At 43.7% G+C, this 21,151-nt stretch overlaps 1 protein-coding gene across 1 annotated transcript in view; it reads left to right on the forward strand.

The window, feature by feature from the left end:
* The window catches only part of micall2a (mical-like 2a), a 28,259-nt gene extending 20,341 nt beyond the window's left edge, over positions 1-7,918 (forward strand). Inside the window, exons 16-20 of the mRNA XM_063217451.1 lie at positions 401-503; positions 2,779-2,852; positions 4,456-4,570; positions 5,635-5,681; positions 6,163-7,918. Of these exons, the coding sequence (XP_063073521.1) occupies positions 401-503; positions 2,779-2,852; positions 4,456-4,570; positions 5,635-5,681; positions 6,163-6,248 (425 nt within the window). The 3' untranslated portion in view covers positions 6,249-7,918. The remainder of the gene's footprint in view (positions 1-400; positions 504-2,778; positions 2,853-4,455; positions 4,571-5,634; positions 5,682-6,162) is intronic.
* The last annotated feature ends 13,233 nt before the right edge of the window (positions 7,919-21,151 follow it).

The raw sequence follows: 21,151 nt of genomic DNA on the forward strand, positions 1-21,151 counted from the left end.
ATGATTGTATGTATCTTAGTTTTGTTTCTGTTTGCATTTCTGTGTATGCTCACTTGCCTTCATATGCTGCTCACATACTATCAATGTCCCGAGTAAGGTAGAAAAGCCATAGCACTCCACAAACATTAAGTTCCCATCAAAGTCACTGTTTACTCCTGGTTTAGTCAGGTTTAGTCCCTGTTTTTAGTGTCTCTGGTTCAAAATGTGTGGGGGTGTTTGTGTGTGCAAACAGTAATGTTAAAGCATGCCTGGTAATGTGAAATGCACCTGTCACTGCCTCTCTTTGTTTTCCTTTTGTATGATTCCTGCTGTTATTGATTGATTTTGGCTAGTGACAAGTAGTTTTATTTTATTGTTGTATTGTTATTAGTTTTCTGTCTTTCTTGTGTTTGTCCGACAGAGGGAGGAGGGGACATCCTGATGGACCCGCTGATGGTGGACTGGTTCAACCTCATCCGCAGGAAGCAGAGCTACATGAGGAGGGAGTCGGAGCTCGTCTACCTGTGAGTCGCGTGCTTCTGACCTCACCTGACCTGCACGGCTGACTAGGCTTGCCGGATCTTACTGTAATGAATGCCAGCTGGTGTAGCACAGCTCAACGTACTTTGTAAACCTGCCTTCTGACACCTACCTCTTCCTGACTGAGGAAGCAGCCCGACTTTTAGCTCACTTATGCCTCTTTTCCACTGCCGGTTTTCTAGTAGGCTTACAGCTCCACACTTAGCCGCAACTCCACACAACTCCACACTTAGAGACTTAGCTGCCACTTTTTGCTTCATGATTGAGCTGTGTCGTGCTTATTCGAAAAGCAAAAAGTGGCGGCCAAGTTGCGCTGTGTGGAGCTGTAGGCCTACCAGAAAACTGTCTGTAGAAAAGAGGCATTTCTGGTACAGTAGTACCAGAGCAGGTTCTTAAAGAGTTTCTTCTGGAATCAATATGACATAAGGTTCTAAGTTGCCACAGCCCTTTAGGAGATTGGCAGGGCTTCAGAATGAATAAAGTTCAATGGGAACGTTTTTCCCCCCATTTTAGGATTTAGGGGACTGGAAAGGATCCCACTTTGTTGAGTTGGCGAGGTAGTACCACTGTCTCCCGTGTGGTGATACAGTTCCTCTAATGTTGCATTGTAAGGTCGACCATATATGGGCAGCCGTGGCCTAGTGGTTAGAAAGTTGGTCTTTCAATCTAGGGGTTGCTGGTTCGAATCCCCCTTGACCTCTCCCTACACCTCCATCCATGGCTGAAGTGCCCTTGAGCAAGGCACCTAACCCCACATTGCTCCAGGGACTGTAACCAATACCCTGAAAAGTAATAGTTGTAAGTCGCTTTGAACAATTGAAAGCGTCAGCTAAGTGAAATGTAATGTAATGTGAAATCTGGACTTTGCAAGAATATTGTGCCATTATAGTAGCACAGTGTGCAAATGGTGGCTTTAGACCATAAAAGCATCTTAGCAGATGTAAAGTCTCACTAACACAGCCGTGCTGAAAGGGTGGAGATTCTGGAAGGCAGCACAGGTCCAAGTTTGTCAAATGCTTGATTGGTATGGATTTCTAGTCATAGACGGTAGAATCAGCAAAATCATGCCATGGCTTCATGGCTGTGTATTGTGCTGTCACTGCACTGCCCTCACGATCCGATTCGACCACGATTCGGGAGGTAGTAGATCCGGTTCTATTAGATCCAATCCGATCCGATCCGATTCAATTCTACAATGCATTGCAATGCATTACATTTCTACTGAACGCAAAGCAAATGTTTAATCAGAAATGATGAGGCAATACAAGTAGTCAGATACTCAGCAACAATTTATTGGCTGTTTTCTGTATCAGTCTTGCAATGTTTTGAAGTGCTTTTATTTAATTTAACATTCATTTGCTCCAGAAATATCCATGGAAGTAATTGAAACTTAAAAAAATTGCCGGATCGATTCTGGAACTTGCCGCATTGAATTGGATCGTCCATGCCCCGCATGATCATTGTTGACACCACTAATAGTTAGTGCTGATCTGAAGAACATTCAGATGATGTGGTGTGATGACTCATTACAATGATTGTACTTGGTGATCTTGAATGGGTCAGATTAAACTTTAAAGGGACATTGTGTGAGATTTTTAGTTGTTTATTTCCAGAATTCATGCTGCCCATGAATACTTACCACCAGCATCAAATTCTAAGTATTCATTATGACTGGAAAAATTGCACTTTTCATACATGAAAAGGGGGATCTTCTCCATGGTCCGCCATTTTGAATTTCCAAAAATAGCCATTTTTAGCTGCAAAAATGACTGTACTTGGACCATACTAGAAAATATTTGTTTATTACTTAATACACTTTCATGTCAAGATCAAATTTGGCAATAGGCACCCCAGCTTCAATGAGCAGCATAGTTGCAGTACCTTTTTTGACCATTTCCTGAACAGTGTCCCTTTAAAGTAATTGTTTAGCACGCTGAGAGGTGACCTCATTGGATACTCAGGCACTTCACCTTTTGACCTTTTGCCTGAAAGGTGAGTCATGGGCTCGTGTTTTCCCCCTCTCCTCCTCCTCACTCCTCCCCCCTCCTCAACTGCCTCTTCTTCCTCTTCACCTCAACCCCCTCCACTCCTTCTACTTTCTCCTCCTTCTCCTCTTTTTCTCTCTCCTCCCTCTTCTCCACCTACTTCTTCCTTCAACCCCCCCCCCTCCTCCTCCTCCTCCTCACTCCTCCTCCTACTCCTCCCCCTCCTCCTCCTCCTCCTCCTTCACTCCTCCTTCTTCTCCACTCCTCTCTTCAGAGCTAAGACGCAGGACCTGGAGGAGGAGCAGCCAGGGGTGGAAGGGGAGCTGAGGACGCTGCTGGACAAGCCAGGTAGAGTGACACGACACGACACGACACGACACGACATGACACGACACGACAGAGCCGCCCGCAACCCAAGCTGGTTATCTAGCCCATGTGAGCCACACATTCGCACTGGATGCCATTTGGGGATGGAATTCCCCTCTTCTGGATTCAATTCCTCCCACTGTTAAATTATATTAATTTCCGATGGGGATAGGGATTATTTCAACCATTTCAATTATTTCAACTTAAAATCTTAAAAAAAATAAAGTCCTTTTTATTCCCTGCTTTGTGATTCAGGGAAGAATGAATGACACGGATGGATGTTACAAATTCATTAACTTATTTAAGACAAATGACTAGAGTAGTCTAAAGTCAGTATACTGTATAAGTGTACGCAGACAGAGACGAGATGCTGCACAAAAAAACATGTCATGAATCAGGAAATAATGTGGAGCAAGTGAATAGTGAAGGAGTAGGTGTTTTGCATTTGGTTGCAGCCGACATGGCCAGCAAACACCCTTTACTTCACACCTCCATCGGGAGGAAGAGATCCTGCGGCTTCTGTGAGCTTCTCGGATCGAGTTGCGCTTCAGGAAGACCTGTGCAGGTGGACGCCAAGTCAGAGGCTGTAGAAAACATGAGAGTGCTCAGCGCTCGCTGTGTCCAAGGTGCTTTAATCAGGTGCAGTGCACTTAGGTGTTACGTTCTATTTAACTCGTTAAAGGTGCACTGTGTGATATTTTTAGACGTTCATTTCCGGAATTCATGCTGCCTATTCACTAATGTTGCCTTTTTAACAATTTCTCACCACTACAATCAAATTGTAAGTATTCATTATGACTGGGAGAATTACACTTTTCATACGTGAAAAGGGGGATCTTGTCCATGGTCCGCCATTTTGAATTTCCAGAAATTTACATTTTAGCTGCAAAACTTACTGTACTTTGGTCATACTAGTAAATATTGGTTTATTACTTAGTAAATATTCATGAAAAGATCCAATTTGGCTATAGGCAGTTTCAACGAGCAGCATAGTTGCAATACCTACTCTGGCCACCATTCTACACAGTGCACTTTTTTAATTTTAGTCAGTCATTATTTATAGGGTGATGCCATAGTTTCAGTGCTATAATAAAAGTGCAATACAAATTAAACATTTTTTTTAAATTCATGGTGTAGGTTTGTAAATGTAGGGGTTTTTTTTTACATTCACCAGCCTGAGCAAACTTCTGCTCAATTCTCACTATGAGAAAAGCCCTTCCAATGTTAACCTGGAAGGCTCATCTACTTCCAAATGTTCTCTACCCTTCATATAACCACACTACACTAATATGTGGGACAGGGACATTTATGTCTGTAGTTGGAATGAAAGAAGGTAAGTACTTGATGTTGCTTGCAGTCCAAGGTTCCAGCATGGCCCAAATCATTCATAATATTAGCGTTTCATCAGTAGTTCCACACTTAAACATAGACATCAAAATGATCTCATACACTGGTTTCAGAAAAAAAGCATCCAATTCTACTACAGTCGTTTCAACTGAACCCCTCCAATTCCACCGGCGTTGGTTCATCTACTACAGTGTTCTCATTTGAAACCTTTTTCCACCCCATCTGGCCACCGGATCAGAGCATCTGAAGAGCCGCTGGGAGCGCAGGCGGCAGGCGGAGCTGATGGAGCGACTCCTGGAGATCATCAATGACCGCAATGCCATAGTGGAGGGGTTAGACCAGGACCGCCTCAGGTCAGTTCCTCTCCTCTCCTCTCCTCTCCTCTCCTCCGTTCTCCTCTCCTCTCCTCTCCTCTCCTCTCCTCTCCTCCCTTCCTCTCCTCTCCTCTCCTCTCCTCTCCTCTGCTCTGCTCTCCTCTCCCCACTCTCCTATCCTCCCATAGCCTTTTCTCCTCTCCTCTCCTCTCCTCTCCTCTCCTCTCCTCTCCTCTCCTCTCCTCTCCTCTCCTCTCCTCTCCCTCCTTTCTCCTCTCCTCCTTTCTACTCTCCTCTCCTCTCCTCTCCTCCCTTCCCCTCTCCTCTCCTCTCCTATCCTCCCATAGCCTTTTCTCCTCTCCACTCCTCTCCTCTCCTCTCCACCCTCTCCTCTCCTCTCCTCTCCTCTCCTCTCCTCCCCTCTCATCTCCTCCTCTCCACAACTCAACTCTCCTCTCCTCTCCTCTCCTCCTCTCCTCAACTCAACTCTCCTCTCCTCTCCTCTCCCCCCTCTCCTATCCTCCCATAGCCTTTTCTCCTCTCCTCTCCTACCTTCCCCTCCTCTCCTCTCCTCTCCTCTCCTCTCCTCCTTTCTCCTCTCCTCTCCTCTCCTCTCCTCCCTTCCCCTCTCCTCTCCTCTCCTATCCTCCCATAGCCTTTTCTCCTCTCCACTCCTCTCCTCCCTTCTCCTCTCCTCTCCTCTCCTCTCCTCTCCTCTCCTCTCCTCAACTCAACTCAACTCAACTCAACTCTCCTCTCCTCTCCTATCCTCCCATAGCCTTTTCTCCTCTCCTCTCCTACCTTCCCCTCCTCTCCTCTCCTCTCCTCTCCTCTCCTCCCTTCCCCTCTCCTCTCCTCTCCTCTCCTCTCCTCTCCTCCCATAGCCTTTTCTCCTCTCCTCTCCTCTCCTCTCTAGCCTCCCTCTGGCCCCTTAGCTTTAGTTCCACACTGAGCCCTTGCCATTAACATTTCTGTATGCCTGTATGCTTGATTTGAAATGTTTTAACGTTCTCTGTGTGTTCTCTTCCTTTTCTCTTTTATATCACTCTCCCTCTTTTTGCTCTGTTCTGTTTGTCTCTGTGTCTTTCTGTCTGCCATTGAAGGGAAGAGGAGGAGGACCAGCAGTTGAATGAAATGATGCAGAAACTTGGTAAGTTTTCTTGCATATTTATTTAGAAGGAAGACCATTTAAATGCATTTATATTATTCACCTGCATGCACTGACGCGTAATGCCATTTGAATGGATATGAAATGGTTAACGTGTGCTGTACTTGTGGGTTTTTTTTTTAACCCATTGTGTCCTGGAGACACACACGCTGCATTCAGGTTCTTGAGATTTGAGCTGTTTTATAAAAAATGTGGAGCTGAAAGTTAGAGCTGAACGAACACATTCAAAGGCAAGGCTATGGTCCTAGCTTTTAAATGCAACTCATTTCATGTTTGTACGTGCTTTGGAGGCTGAGATATTTAGGATTAAATAGGCAGAGCGCACTCTTTCCCAAAAAGGGCTTTGGACAAAATGGGCTAATGTACATTTATTTCTAGACGCCTGCAAAATATCTTGAGTCTCGGGACACTGAAAGTGCAAATACCTTAAAAACCTTCTTGTGTTCTTGTGTTTTTTCCCCAGGCATGAGGAAGACGAAGAGCAAAAGGCAGTCGTCTTTCTCCAAGCTGTTCAGGAGGAAAAGCAAACGGGTGGTGGCCGAGGGCTGAGCAGCAGACAGACAAGAGTGATGCTGACAGGTGTCCACCACACTGACACTCACAGGAGTAGTCTTCCAACGGCAGAGCGGCTTCATCTGTAGGTGTACTGTAGACGCACTGTAGACTAGGGATGCACCGATACTGGTATCGGTATCGGCACCCGATATACTCATTATACTCGTACTCGTACTCGTCAAGCACTTGCCGATACCAGGAACGATACTGCTATTACACAAAACAATGCAAAATCTTGTCACGCTCTGTGGACTTGAAAGCAGCATGGAAAAAAGTGCCACCTGATACATTTACTAACATTCAAATCTACATGGAAATGGACAATATAAACATCACAGGTGGGGAAAAAACAAGGCCATGCATTTATTTTCATTGTATTTTGGTGGTAAAAGGTATTGGTATCGGTACTCGGTATCGGCAAGTACACACATTAATGTACTCGTACTTGTATCGGTTTTCAAAAAAGTGGTATCGGTGCATCCCTACAGTGTAGACTGTGTTTGTAGATGCTGTATGACACTCGTAGGCGGCGTTTGTTTTTGCAGATACTGTATGTCGGCTGGAGCTGGAGGTGCTGGAAGTGTCTTTGCTGTGCTGTAGATTTGCTGTTGTGCATTGCCGTGGGTGTGTGTTTGTGTTATTTAGAGATGTGTGACATGAGGAGTTGGCATGATGTGGTCCACTGTAGGATTGTTGTTTTTCTTTTGTTGTTGTTTGGCACATAGTTGGAGAGCACTTTGAATGTATCACAGTTTATTTTTGATTATTGTTTTCTTTGCTTGTTTTTTTTCTTCTGTTAGTTTCACATTTTCTGTTTTAAGTCACCTTTTGAAAATGGAAATGAAGGAAGTGCACTAAGATTCTCTAAACTTTCAAGCACTTTGCAATTTGCATTCAGGTATATGAAGGTGTGCATTTTCTTTTTCCTTTTTTAATTTGAGTTATTGCGTATCATCACGTCAATAATAACATTAATAGCACTAATCTCTTGTTCAACAAAGGAGTGTTTTAAAAAAAATCATGTTATAATTATGTAATGAATGTGTCTATGTATATATCCCAGGCTTTGAAATTAGGTGACCAGTGTTTGTCTTTGAGCAGTTGGAGAAAACAGCTACATCACTACTATTTTTTTCATCCCACATAAAGGGTGTAATTCCACCTCAGTGCTGACGGGGGCAGTGTAGGTTCAGGAGCAGTCCCCCTCAGGAAATCCTATTTTTCTTCTCTACAATTTAGTAATGCCCGCTTTAGTTAATTTTATTTCATATATGCCTCCAAACGTTATATTCGTCCACAGATTATGTAGAGGAAAGGCTTATGCAGTGGAGTTTATAAGAGGTTTGAATATTTAAACCAGGTTTAATGAAACTTCAATGCACTGCAATGCATCCACCAACTTGTGTGTTACTTAATACTTTGGGAGGTTGAGAATGTTTTTAATAATGATTTCCAGTTGCTTAATACCCTTTTAAAACAAATTTTAACATTTTAATGATTCCTAAGGGTTATTGCGCAAAATATCTACATTGTTGTGAATGAAATTAAGACTTTTAAAACAGGATGTCGTTCAGTGCTGTGGGAAGGAATGAAATGACTCTGTGTACAAACCCCAATTATTTATACATGAATTTTAATATTTTTTATTAATAAATGTGAACTTGCTCAAATCTCTGGACATGATGATGCTTTTTTTAAACTATGCATTTACTCAGTCACACACCAGCTATGTATTCATACATTTCGTGTCAGTCCTGTATTTTGATTCATGATTAGCATGAATTCCACCATTTTTGAATGTGAAAAGATGTGCTATAGCAAATTACCTGTTAAGCAGCACACATCATACATACATCGAATTCACAATGATTATTAAATAAAATTACTCAGTGGCCCTGGGATGGCATCGGTCATTCTGCCTCAATTCCCCCACTGAAGTGCTTGGGCCCACGAGTAGTAGTAGTAGTACTAGTTATGGCGAATTTCCATCTGAAATGTTGGAGAGTCAGTAGGTAGTCACAGTACAATCGCACAATTTTTCTGGCTTTTCTCTCCTCTCCTCTCCTCTCCTCTCCTCTCTGCAAATGTCTCCCGGTCCCCCGTCCCCCTCCTCCTTTCTCCCTGCGTTCTGTCACCAGTCCCCACCACCACTGCTGCTGCGATGGGTAATTGTGTGACTCCATCCCTGCTCATGCCCCCCGAAATGATCATTTATGTGGCTATCATTTAATATGGGTTTTAGGAAAAGAAAATGCATTAAGATAATTTACTCACATTTAATATCATGCTACCACCGCTCGCTCGTGGACCACCCGTCCCCAATTTTAAGATGCATGAAATTGTGACCATGAACTTGGAACCCTTCTCTCTCTCTCTCTCTCTCTCTCTAGCTGAGAAGAGAGAGGGAGAGCGCCAGCAAATGCTATTGGGGCGGATGAGCACCATACGTGATGTGGGTGACAGTCAAGACTGCATACGTGTGATATTACAGTTAATTAAAGCTTTTGCGCCCCGTCTCCTGCAAATGCTCACGCTTCTGCAATTAAGAATCAAAGGCGAAGGCTTAGTGTCAGGGGGGGTGTCTAATACATGGTTTTAACAGGAATGGGACCTGATTTGCCGGGCTCCTAGCGACAAGCATTAACAACAGCCTCAAATTAGAGGCACATTAATATTCATAAGTAAAAACAATTCCGTCCTGTGAATAGCTGATGAAATGAAATCCTGGGAGGTGAGCTCTCTCCTCTCCTGTCCTGTCCACACACACACACACACACACACACACACACACACTGCACCATGTGTGTCCATCAAAAGATGCCATTACTGATCAAGTGCTTAATGTGGATGCGCAAAGAGATTTTAAAAAACACTCCACACACACACTGTCTTTCTCTGTCACACACACACACACACACACACTGTCTTTCTCTGACACACACACACACACACACACACACGTGCACGCTCTCTGTCTTTCTCTGACACACACACACACACACACACACACATGTACACGCACACACGTGCACGCTCTCTGTCTTTCTCTGTTTCTCTCTCTCACACACATACACACACACTCTCACACACCAGCAGAGCTGTGGCCATAATGAAGGAATTAAAAAATGGCAGCTTGGCTGGTGAATCACAGGATGATTTTAGAATCCATCTGCTGGTACAGTGTTATTTTTTTTCCCTAATAATCGTCTTTTGTCATTTTACTTTGTATTTTTCAGCCAAATACGTCATTATGTTTCTATAACAATGGTGCTTGCAAGTGCTACTGTATAATGGCCGCGATATCTTTATACTTTTATAAATAACTTTTATATATAACATTTATGAACTATGAACAAATTGAATTCACTAGTCCAACACCCAGAGAGCTATTTTTATTATTTCATTATCTTCCAGTGCACTAATTTTGTACTTCATAACAAACATTTGAACATTGTTGTGGTTTACATTGCATACCTTTACATGCAGCTTAAGGGGTTTTAATGAACTTGCAGGCAGCACAGTAATAGACAGGGTCAATCAGGTATTAATTCTTGTATTTCTTCTTAATTATTATCCATTTGCATTATTCAAATAGGCTTTCTACAATATGTGTGTGGTCAAAGAAAGGAAGGAAACAGAAAATATACAAACATTTCCATCAATAAACAATTACAGAAATAAAGGCATTCCGACTAGTTATTTAAAGCATAAACAGCTTCCATAGGGACAAATACTGCAAGGCTACACACTGGGGAAACACTGCTAACTACTGGCAGAATCGCGATAATTACAGATAACAATGGCGCCCATTAAAGGGGTATGCCACTATGTTGGGGCTTAATACAGTTAAAATCGTTGGCTGGGGTTTATAAAGGTGGTAAAGTGTCTTATTTTTCATGTTAAGCGTTGTCTTGCTTTAAGACAAGTTAAAAGAGGGAATATGTCGCTAAGCTAGTGAAAGTCAATTGACTTTCACTAGCTTAGCGACATGCTCCCTCTTTTAACTTGTCTTAAAGCAAGACAACGGCTTACATGAAAAATAAGACACTTAACCACCTTTATAAACCCTGGCCAACGATTTTAACTGTATTAAGCCCCAAAATAGTGGTATACCCCTTTAACACCTGCTATAAAAGGCGCAAAAATCTCCACAGTAAAACACACGACGGTAATTCGGCAATATTGACACAAAGGACAGTAATTAACACTTGCCTTGCATACCTGGACCCCGTTTCTCGAAAGCATGGTTGCTAACCAGTCATGAATGTGTCATAAAAGACAGGCCAAACTGTGTCAACTTTTCATGGTCATGAAACGTTTATCGTTGCACTGATGATGGTCTGACTGTGACCGAAACGTTTGCACTACACTTGGGTAGCACCTTTTTTGTTTTTGTAATGCAATAAAAAGTTCAACATTGCATTCGGCAGAACGGTGTGCGAGTTCCCCTTCATTGCTTCATGAAACGTTTATGACATTGGCATTATGTTTGTGACTCGTTCATGACACTATTATGACACTGTTATGACATTGTTATGTCATACATATATGACGCCGGCGTCAAGTAAAGTGTTACCCCATATTCTCAGAAAAATACGATCAATTCTGTCAGTTACCAACTTACCAACTAACCAACTTAGTTGGTTGCTAATGGGAAATTGCATTGCAAACAAGTAAGTTGCTAACTTAGTTAGCAACGACTCTGTCGAGAAACGCACCCCTGTTAGTGTGTGTATACGCTTGGCTCTGCGTTGTTAGTTGTGCTTTGGCCACTTCAATTCACCAGTTAAAACATGGGTCTGTATAGCATACGTAACTTCAACTGTGTGATTCACACTGTGCTTTGTTGTGGAGCCGTCTCCAGGGTTGCTAGATGAGGCTAATGATTTCCATCCCAAAAAATGCTCAAAATCCGCCTTGAAGCACAAAATCCCGCCCAATCCTATTGATTTCTATGGCAAGAATTGGGCGAGTTTTTCTGCTACAAACCCCAACTCCGGGGAAGTTGGGACGTTTGGTAAACAGTGAATAAAATCAAAATGCTATCATTTTTAAAACATTCAATCTATTCATTAGATGGAGAATAGTGAAAAGACAACATATTAAGTGTTAAAAACCGAGAAAAAATATTGTTTTGGGGGATATATGTACTCATTTCTAATTTGATAAATCCAACACGTCTCAAAAGAGTTGGGACGGGGACAATAAATGGCAGCAAATGTCGAGGAAGACTAAAAACAAAACAAAAGACAACACTTAACAGTTAAATACATTAACCGATGAGATGATTTTATATAAAAAACAGTGTTAATTCCTATCTTGGACATGATTTCACCAGCTTAAATGGTGGGTGTATTCCTGGTCATGTTTTGCAATGTTTTCCTTTCTGTAGTGCTTACAGTGTGACGGGTCTTGACCAAAAGCCCACCATTTTATCACCTGCTGGTCCTTATGATGGAGCCAAACTGTTAAAACATAGTAGAGAATGCAATTTGACCTTACTATGTGGCAGTAATCGAAGATCTCCCTTCAAAATATAATGCATGAGTGGCTTTTAATGCTGTTTAAAACCCATTTATAACTCTACAGATGAGTGAGAACATCTTAACCAATGCACTACGGCACCCGCATGCCATCATGGAGGCTGACTTTTGAAGTTAGCACTAACACAAGTTGGATGGTCCATTTTCACTGTAGCACAGGATGTGCAATGCTCTATTATTGTCAAAAAGAATGGACTTCTACAACTTCTGCTGACTTCTGTAAGCAAAGGACAGTTTCCCATGTCTTCTGGGTTTATTTCAAGTGAGCTCAGGTGCTTAGGAGAATGTTACACCCCTGTATCATTTGCAAGCATTAAGCATTCTTAATATGGTCAATTTTCAATAGCTCTAGCACTCCAGGAATTAGAGTGAGACTACAGCCAATATATATTTCATGATGTCATGAACCTATACAATGATTTTAGTAACAAAAATATGTCTTATATACACTCAATCGTGGTAAATCAAAGGGAATTCAAAAATGTATGTAATAACTATGGTAATTATTCCCTTTGCATCTTTAATTCTGAGTGACTCAGCCTCTCTGTGATGATCTTATACCTGGACATCTATATTGTCCGTCAGTACAATTCATTTTGAAATGTTCTTCTTTGTTGTTTTATCTTATTTGGATGTTTACTAAATTTCACTGATCCCCGTCCCAACTTATTTGAGACGTGTTGGATTTATCAAATTAGAAATGAGTACATATGTCCCCCAAAACAATATTTTTCTCGGTTTTAACACTTAATATGTTGTCTTTTCACTATTCTCCATCTAATGAATAGATTGAATGTTTTGAAAATGATAGCATTTTGATTTTATTCACTGTTTACCAAACGTCCCAACTTCACCGGAGTTGGGGTTTGTAGATGCCGTTTTTACCCGCACACAGCCATCCAAAGCAGCCCAGTGGGGCGGAAAACAGCCCAATCTGGCAACCCTGGCCGTCTCCAGCCCGTCTGCATATACTGAAAGGGTCAACCAGGTGACAGTGTGCTTGTGTTCGCAGTGCCACCGAAAAAGCACAGATGCCATATTTGGCAAGTGTTTTGTCAGCTTCTCTCTGCCAGAGAGTGTCTGTCTGTCTGTGTGTGTGTGTGTGTGTGTGTGTGTGTGTGTGTGTGTGTGTGTGTGTGTGTGTGTGTGTGTGTGTGTGTGTGTGTGTGTGTGTGTGTGTGTGTGTGTGTGTGCGCGTGCATGCATGTGTATGTGTTTGTATGTCTGTGTGCACGTTCACAGTCTGGCCACTGTGTGTGTGTGTGTGTGTGTGTACATGTATCTGTGTGTGTGTGTGTGTGTGTGTGTGTTACATCAGAGCGAGTGCCAGTGTCTGTGCCACTCGCCTGTAATTATGATCCTCGAGGTAATTTTATCAGGCTCATTAGTCCTGATGAGTAAACGAGAAGCGCGCCTCTAATTTATTGGCCATCCAGGCTGGAGCTGCCGCCGCTCTCATCAGAGAGATCATAATATTTGTACAGAGCGCCTGACATGTTCCCTCTATCGCAGGACTCACAGGCCGGCTATACAAGGCAGCAGGGTAAAAAAAACACACTCACACAAGAAATGGAGAGAGAGTGAAAGAATTTGAGAGAGTGAGAGAGAGAGAGAGCAGAGGCAGAGACTTTGTTGCTTTAATCATTAATTGCGCCCTAAACGCCGGGCTGACAGGAAGCCCATTCTGATAACTGAGCATGACTGCCATGGTGACTGGATGTGCTGTTTGATCTGCCAAAGAAGAGAGAGGGAGAGATCGAGAGAGAGAGAGCGTCTGAGAGACTGAGAGAGGCTTGATTCTGGATTGCAATCCTGTCACTGATATATTCTCCAGCTACTCTAGTTCACTTTGCATCCTGAAGCTGAGAGGCTTGTAAAGCCCCGTGTACATCGAAGGCGAACTAAGCGACCTGCGCGGCGGAAGTCATTGTTTCTCTATGGAGGGAAGGCTAATAAAGCTACCAGAGCGAATTCGCCGGGAGCGAAGCTTCTTGAGCGACCAGAGCGAATTTTGACGATTAAACTCAAGCTAATCCTAAGCGAATTCGCTATGACGCGGTTCGGCGAAAACCAATTGGAACGTTCATATCGACGAATGTCCCAGGCTGTCAAGACAGAGCCGTTATGTGATTAGCTGAATCAAACATGTCAGTGCAGCGTCCAGAGCGAATAAAACGAATTCATGGCGAAACTTCTTCAACCACCCCAGCTACCTGGGTCGCGTAGGTAGTGCCTGATGTACACAGGCCATAACAGAAGAGATGAGTGTTGCCGTTGTTGGAAACGCCTTTTGCACCTTTATTAGGGCCCAGTGGTTCAGGATGTGCAACAGTAGGATATTATAGACGTCATTCAATAGACGTAATTCAAAACCGTAACAGTCTTTGTTTCTGTCTGTCTTTTTATCTCTCCTTTTGTCTGACTATCTGTTCCTGAGTCTCTTCAATCCTCTCTCTCTCTCTCTCTCTCTCTCTCTCTCTCTCTCTCTCTCTCTCTCTCTCTCTCTCTCTCTCTCTCTCTCTCTGTGCCTGCTTGACTTCTGCTATGTGGAATTCATTTTCCACAGAAAAGAATTCATCTTGTTTCTAGGCTCGCCATGAATGTGTGAGAGTGTGTAATGCGCTCACAGTTTTTTGGTGTGTAAAAATTTGCATTGAAGAGAGAGGAAGATGTAGAGGGAGGGAAGAAGGCTGTGTGTGTGTGAGAGAGAGAGAGAGAGAGAGAGAGAGAGAGAGAGAGAGAGAGAGAGAGAGAGAGAGAGAGAGAGAGGATGAGGTGGGGAGGGAAAAATATGCATGCTGGCTAGTAGAAAATGAAATGGATAAAGTGCATGACTGGAAGTCTTGACAAGAGCAGCTTTTCATCCATCTCAAATGAATAATTTCCCCTACCCTTAAACATCCCTAATCCAACCATGTTATCAGCGCCAATGCAGGGCTCTGCCCGACTCTGTGCAGCCGGCAAGGCAACTTTTTCCCTCTCTTCCCTTCCCTTCCCTACGCTCCGCTCGCTTTGCTCACACTCTGCATGGCAGTCCACGGGGCTCCACGTGGAGCCAGCTCAGAGACTTCTTCTTCTTCTTTGGCTTTTATCCTCCCATGCCCGCCCGCAGAGGCGATTCTAGGTCCAGGTGGGGCCCCAAGCGAAAATGCAAAAGAATGAACATTTGCACCAAAATCACCACTACTGTAGTAAAATATGGGCTGTTATTCGCTACCTAGGGGCTTGGGGGCCCCAAGCGACTGCCTGCCTTGCCTGGTGGCAAGATGCGCCTCTGCCCGCTCGCCCGCCCAGCTCTTTGTGGATCAACCTGCCCGCGATGCCCACCACCCCACCCGGGAGCCGCAAGGTGCCGCCTCCACAATGGGAAGCGGATCTCCCCCCTTTTCGCCTGCTATTAGAAACGCCTGCCTTTTGCATTGGCACAAAGGGGAATGGGAAGAGGCACCCGTGCCATGGTGGTGCGCGTGAAAGCGTGTGTGTGTGTGTGTGTATGCTTGCTGTGGGGTGAAATAGTCCAGGTGTTGCAGAAACCTGTGAACTCTGAATGGATTTCCATTGGGTTCATTTGCTACCATCCAATAGAATATTGGTCCAAGGCAAAACCATGTTTTTGTGGATACCCATTCATTGGATACTGTACCTCTCTCTATTGATGTGTTATGTACATTCACTATATTGTGTTTGCAGGGCCACTGACAGCTTTGACTGGGACCAGGGCAAAGTCATCTGAATTGGGCCCCCCACCCAATACATACAATGTAATGAGAACCCAATTCTGGGCCCCCTCTCTCCCTGGGCCAGGGACAACTGACCCCTTTGTCACCCCTGTCGGCTTCCCTGCATGTGTGTATGTTCCCAGCATTCATTTGTGACATCACATTCCAGTACATTGCATTTCATGAGTTCCTAGTGTAGTACCAATGTGATGTTTTTAAACAACCTTTTGTTAAAGGATAGTTCCGGCGTAAAATGAAAGTTTCACCATCGATTTCCCATGCCACATAATGTATCTAATGATGAGCCATTCCGGGCAATGCCGCGCCGTTATGGAGTTAGCCTATTTTAAGCTTTTTGGCGAAAAACGCAGCCAATGCATCACGGCGGGGCCAATTTGTAAATATTATTGTCTGATGGTTCCCCGCTATAAACAACCTCAAAAACGCTACACACTTCATCACAAAGCTCTCGTCAATCAAACTGAGGCACAGAGAAGATCATCCGACCACACTGGCCAGTGTTTTCAGAAGTGTCTCACTAACTCTCTGACCCGGATGCAGGCTACTCAATCAGGTGGCTAGGTAGGCAAGGCTAAACATGGTCCGCGGTTCTTACACGAAAAGCTGGAACCCCGACCGTTTTCACCGACTGCCACTATCTAAACCAGCCATATTACGGGAATGGCTAATAGCATCAGAAGTGGATGAAACTGACATAAAAACCCTGAGGGATCGCGACTACCATGTGTGCAGGCAGCAGATTTGAAGAGTTGTATGGAGAGTACAGGTAGGCAGACTACTCTTACAAAGTAATTGCAACACGGTATAATATAACATGGATTCAACTTTGTAATATCATACCACAGGTGGTGTACTTACATCTGTAAGAGCACTTCTAGTCAGGGCTTTGAACCGGTTCAAGGAACGAAAACGAAAACCGGGAACTTTTTGTATTTTACAGGGAACAGAAACGAAACCGGAAACGTTATTAATTTTTATGTTCTGGAACGGGAACACTTATTTAAAAATAATGGTAACCGGTTAATACCGGTTAATATTGTTCCTCAAACAAACAAACAAAAGTAATTATTTTCCTGCGCATGTTACCATGATGGCTGAGGTTCACATCCTGTGTGACATCAGACATTCTCTGACTGAATGGAGAGAGAGCTGTGAATTACAAAGTCTCCACTCCACATCTTAAATAAGAGAAACAAACTGTCAAACAAAAGGGCAGAGTTTCCATTGCATCATTGTGAGACATTGCAGAGAAGCGTGTGTAAAGCGCACCGAGAATGTTCTACGTTATTGGGCATCCATGGCCGCTTCAAATATGCACAAACTCACAATGTCCATCATAGTGCTCCCTGTGACCCAAGTCATTGAGTTTTCATCATTGAGGTTTATTCTCCGCTTCTCCACTTAGGTTGTCCGTGAATGACAAAATTCTGGAGGATATTCTTTTCATCCGCTTGAATAAACAGTTTGGAATGTAGGCTGACTCATTTGCACTTCCGTCTTTCTTGGTTAATTAACGTCAGTTAGGCCTATGGGTAGTAATCAGCTGACAGGAACGAAATTAACCGTTCCGGGAACAATATTTTTTTGTTCTAACCGGTTCGGGAACGTCAATTTAATAGTGGAACCCATAACCGGAAACGTTATAATTCCGTTTCTGTTCGGAACGGAACGTTTAGAAAAAAATAACGGTTCAAAGCCCTGCTTCTAGTACGACTTCATAAAATTCCTCCAGCCCTCCTCCGTTGCGTAATGGTCCACCATGGTCACAATGGTGACCTCGCGCGCCCTCGTCAATTAGAGTCTACTTCACTGAAACTACTCTAGCATGCATGACATCAACCACCTCGAATGCCTCAGGTCGCACAATTTCACAATTTCACTTGCCATCCCGCGCTAGTTTGTTTTGACAGTTTATTTATCTCCTGTAGTGGGCTACATTTACTGCACCTGTATGCCTTCCCAAAACAGAGTGCCTGCTGGCAAAGACGCGCGGTGTTGCAACCAGTTTCACAGATTCATAGACAGTCAAGATTCATGAGCCAGACACATTTACACATGTTTCTCTCTTCAAACATACCTCCATAGCCATGCGCCTTTTGACACAGCATTCCTCTTTAGACGGTTTCGTTTAGGCTAGGTGTTCCATCTCCCTCACTCTTCTTGTAGTCATCATCCTCGAAATGCTTCCTCCACACACGGTAGTCGCGATCCCTCAGGGTTTTTGTGTCAGTTTCGTCCACTTCTAATGCTATTAGCCATTCCCGTAATATGGCTGGTTTAGACAGTGGCAGTCGGTGAAAACGGTCGGGGTTCCAGCTTTTCATTTTACGGCCGCAGCTGGTGTAAGAACCGCGGACAATCCTACCTAGCCACCTGATTGAGTAGCCTGCATCCGGGTCAGACTAGAGAGTTGCAGTGAGACCCTTCTGAAAACACTGGCCAGTGAAACACTGTGTGGTCCGATGATCTTCTCTGTGCCTCGGTTTGATTGACGAGACCTTTGTGATGAAGTGTGTAGCGTTTTTGAGGTTGTTTATAGCGGGGAAACATCAGAAAATAATATTTACAAATTGGCCCCGCCGTGATGCATTGGCTGCGTTTTTCGCCAAAAAGCTTAAAATAAGCTAACTCCATAACGGCGCGGCATTGCCCGGAATGGCTCATCATTAGATACATTATGTGGCATGGGAAATCGATGGTGAATCTTTCATTTTACGCCGGAACTATCCTTTAACCAGTGCTGACCATGAATGCATCTATATTTCACCTAGTTATAAACTGGTGTTTACCATGTTACAATTTGTCTTTGTCAATCTAATGTTGTTGTATTATTGTCTCAATGCATTAAGAATCTAAAAAGTAACCACAAGAAACATGAAATGACATAGGCCTATAGATGTTGTAAAGATAGTTTATATGCCGTATAGTGTATTATAACTCTTGATGAGCCAAATGAACACTCTGAGGTCACCATGTCAATGCCACTTTAGCGTGAAAGTGGTGAAATGCAGTTAGACTTCCCCATTAACGGCAGTAAGATGTGTTTACACCTTTTCCTAAGCCTCCGTGATTCTCTGTAATGGAGGAGAGCAACACCAGTCTACATTTTCAATAACCGCTCTCACCAGTGCCTTGAGTTTCGAGATAAGAATATTAACCTCATCAATTTCAGGTAACTTTCAAAATGCCCTAACATCTCTAAGACCTACATGCTAGCTGGAGTCTTGGATTTGGCATTTAGTGACATTTTAAGCCTTTTAACAAAATCCAGACAGGGATTTGCAGCTTCTTCTCCAAAGGAAAATAATTTTGCCTTCTTTCTCGAGAAATTGTAGAGATGGATTAGCCTGAAATATACTGTGCTATAGAACAACATTGGGAAAGGAACATTTTTTCCGGGTTATATTTTAAAGTAAAACACTAGAACACACTTTTCAAAAGCTTGTTAGACAGGAGTTTGGTATTCTCGTGCTAATCCGAAACTAAAATGAATGAAAACTGCTTATTGTACTGTAGGTGCAGCAATAATACAGATTTAAATCATTTTGCAAGCAAGTTTCACTATTTCAGCTAGCGTGTGTGTGTGTGTGTGTGTGTGTGTGTGTGTGTGTGTGTGTGTGTGTGTGTGTGTGTGTGTGTGTGTGTGTGTGTGTGTGTGTGTGTGTGTGTGTGTGTCTCTCTCTCTCTCTCTCTCTCTCTCTCTCTCTCTCTCTCTCTCTGTCTGTCTGTCTGCAATGCCTCGATAACAACATTTAAACGATATTTAGAAATATAGGCGAGTGTTCTTCTTGTCACTAATTTATCGGTCTGTGTGGGGGGCGTGGCTTTGGTCATGGCAGGCTTCTTGCGCATTTGTTGACATTCAGCAAGTGATTGGACTGTCATTTTTCGCAATACGCATAGCGCTACTCTTGATATTGCGATTTTGATACATTTTCGATGTATTGTGCAGCCCTACACGTGTGCTTGTTCATCATTGTTTATTTTAATGGCCCAACACTAACAGAGGGGTTTCACAGACCAACACATTTTTTGCACACTTTTTTTCATAGTGTGCAAGTTTTTTTTGTGCTGCCTCTGTGTATGTATTTCTTTGTCCAACATTAGATCCCAAGGTCTTCAAGCATATCCTGGCACTAGTATATGGGTCAGTGATGTTTCAGCAGTAGCACACGTCAGGGCAGCGCAACAACAGCCATTGCCACTATAGTATGGATTTTTTTTGTTTGTTTGTGTCTAAGAAGCGTATTCATTGCAACATATCAACCACCAATTACTAATTAAGCATGGGCATTAAATGCCGTTGCTCCACCTGACGTCTGAGCCCAAAAAAAACGTCTCCCCCCAGGTGGACCCATATACGTAGGCCATTGGTTCTCAAACTTTTCCCATCATTCCCCCCTTCTGAGGGTCTGGATGCTTCCGAGCCTTCCCCCCCCCCCCCCCCTCTCCCCCACACACACACACCCTAAAGTAACAGCCGTACTCGCGCAGACTGATTTCACGATCGCTGCGTTGCACAGAATCAAAGGAAAGGAACATTTATAATATAATGTTGGTGAGGGCTTACAATGCATTGCTTATTGGCGAGACAGGAAATAATTTCCTTGGCGAAAAAAAAAAAAATCTGATGTCACACGCCCCACCTGCGATGCCTCCGCGCCCCCCCAGGGGGGCTTGCGTCCCACTTTGAGAAACACTGACGTAGGCCTACATTAGTTACGTATATCAGTTTCTTTCAGGGTAGATAGTACAACTCGTGTCTCCAAGCCACTCCCATTTCTTCTTGTGTTTGACCAGGTGTAATATACTTCTTGGCTCTCCTTTGCCAATTTTGTATTTCAGTTATTAATAGTGAACGGTCTTTGCGGTCGAAGGTTGCCTCTGTGCCCTGGACTTCAACCAACCATTTTCCCACACTAAATTAAACAAAAAAAACAGACCCAGTGACTGAGAAATTAAGAAAAAAGAGCACAGCTCACACTGATGCTGGTCTGCCTCAGTGTAACCATCAGAGGAGTGGGCTAAGGGGCCCCTCTGTGTGCTCTGCCTGGGCTCCTCTCTCCTCTGCTCTGTTCTGCTCTTGCAAAGCTCACTGGTACTGATGCTGCCGGTGCTGCTGATGCTTTAGTGTGTTTGAAGGCTGCTGTGCGCTCTCCACTCCCCTCTCCGCTTGCTCTCACACACACACTCTCTCTCTCTCTCTCTCTCTCTCTCTCTCTCTCTCTCTCTCTCTCTCTCTCTCTCTCTCTCTCTCTCTCTCTCTCTCTCTCTCTCTCTCTCTCTCTACTCGCTCTGTGGGCTGGCTGCTTTGATGCACTACCTCTCTTATCTTCAGCCGGGCAAGGTTAATGAAGTGCTAGCACTCTTCGAAAGAAGCAAAAATGGGGCTGACTGGCAGAGACCAGCGGAGGCTCAGAGATGAAACGGCCGACTCCGAGCGGCTCTAAGTGGCAATTTTGGTGAATTACAGAGACAATGAGAGGAAGAATGTCATCCTCTTAGACACTACGACAGTAGGTATCAGGACCGTTTGATTGAATCTCTTTAAGCGCCGGGGCTTCATGTGGAATTACATTAACATTTCAGGCCAACTCGTAATGCGATCTGTCAG

The sequence above is a fragment of the Engraulis encrasicolus genome, chromosome 2, assembly GCF_034702125.1.
Source record: "Engraulis encrasicolus isolate BLACKSEA-1 chromosome 2, IST_EnEncr_1.0, whole genome shotgun sequence".
Taxonomy (NCBI): domain Eukaryota; kingdom Metazoa; phylum Chordata; class Actinopteri; order Clupeiformes; family Engraulidae; genus Engraulis; species Engraulis encrasicolus.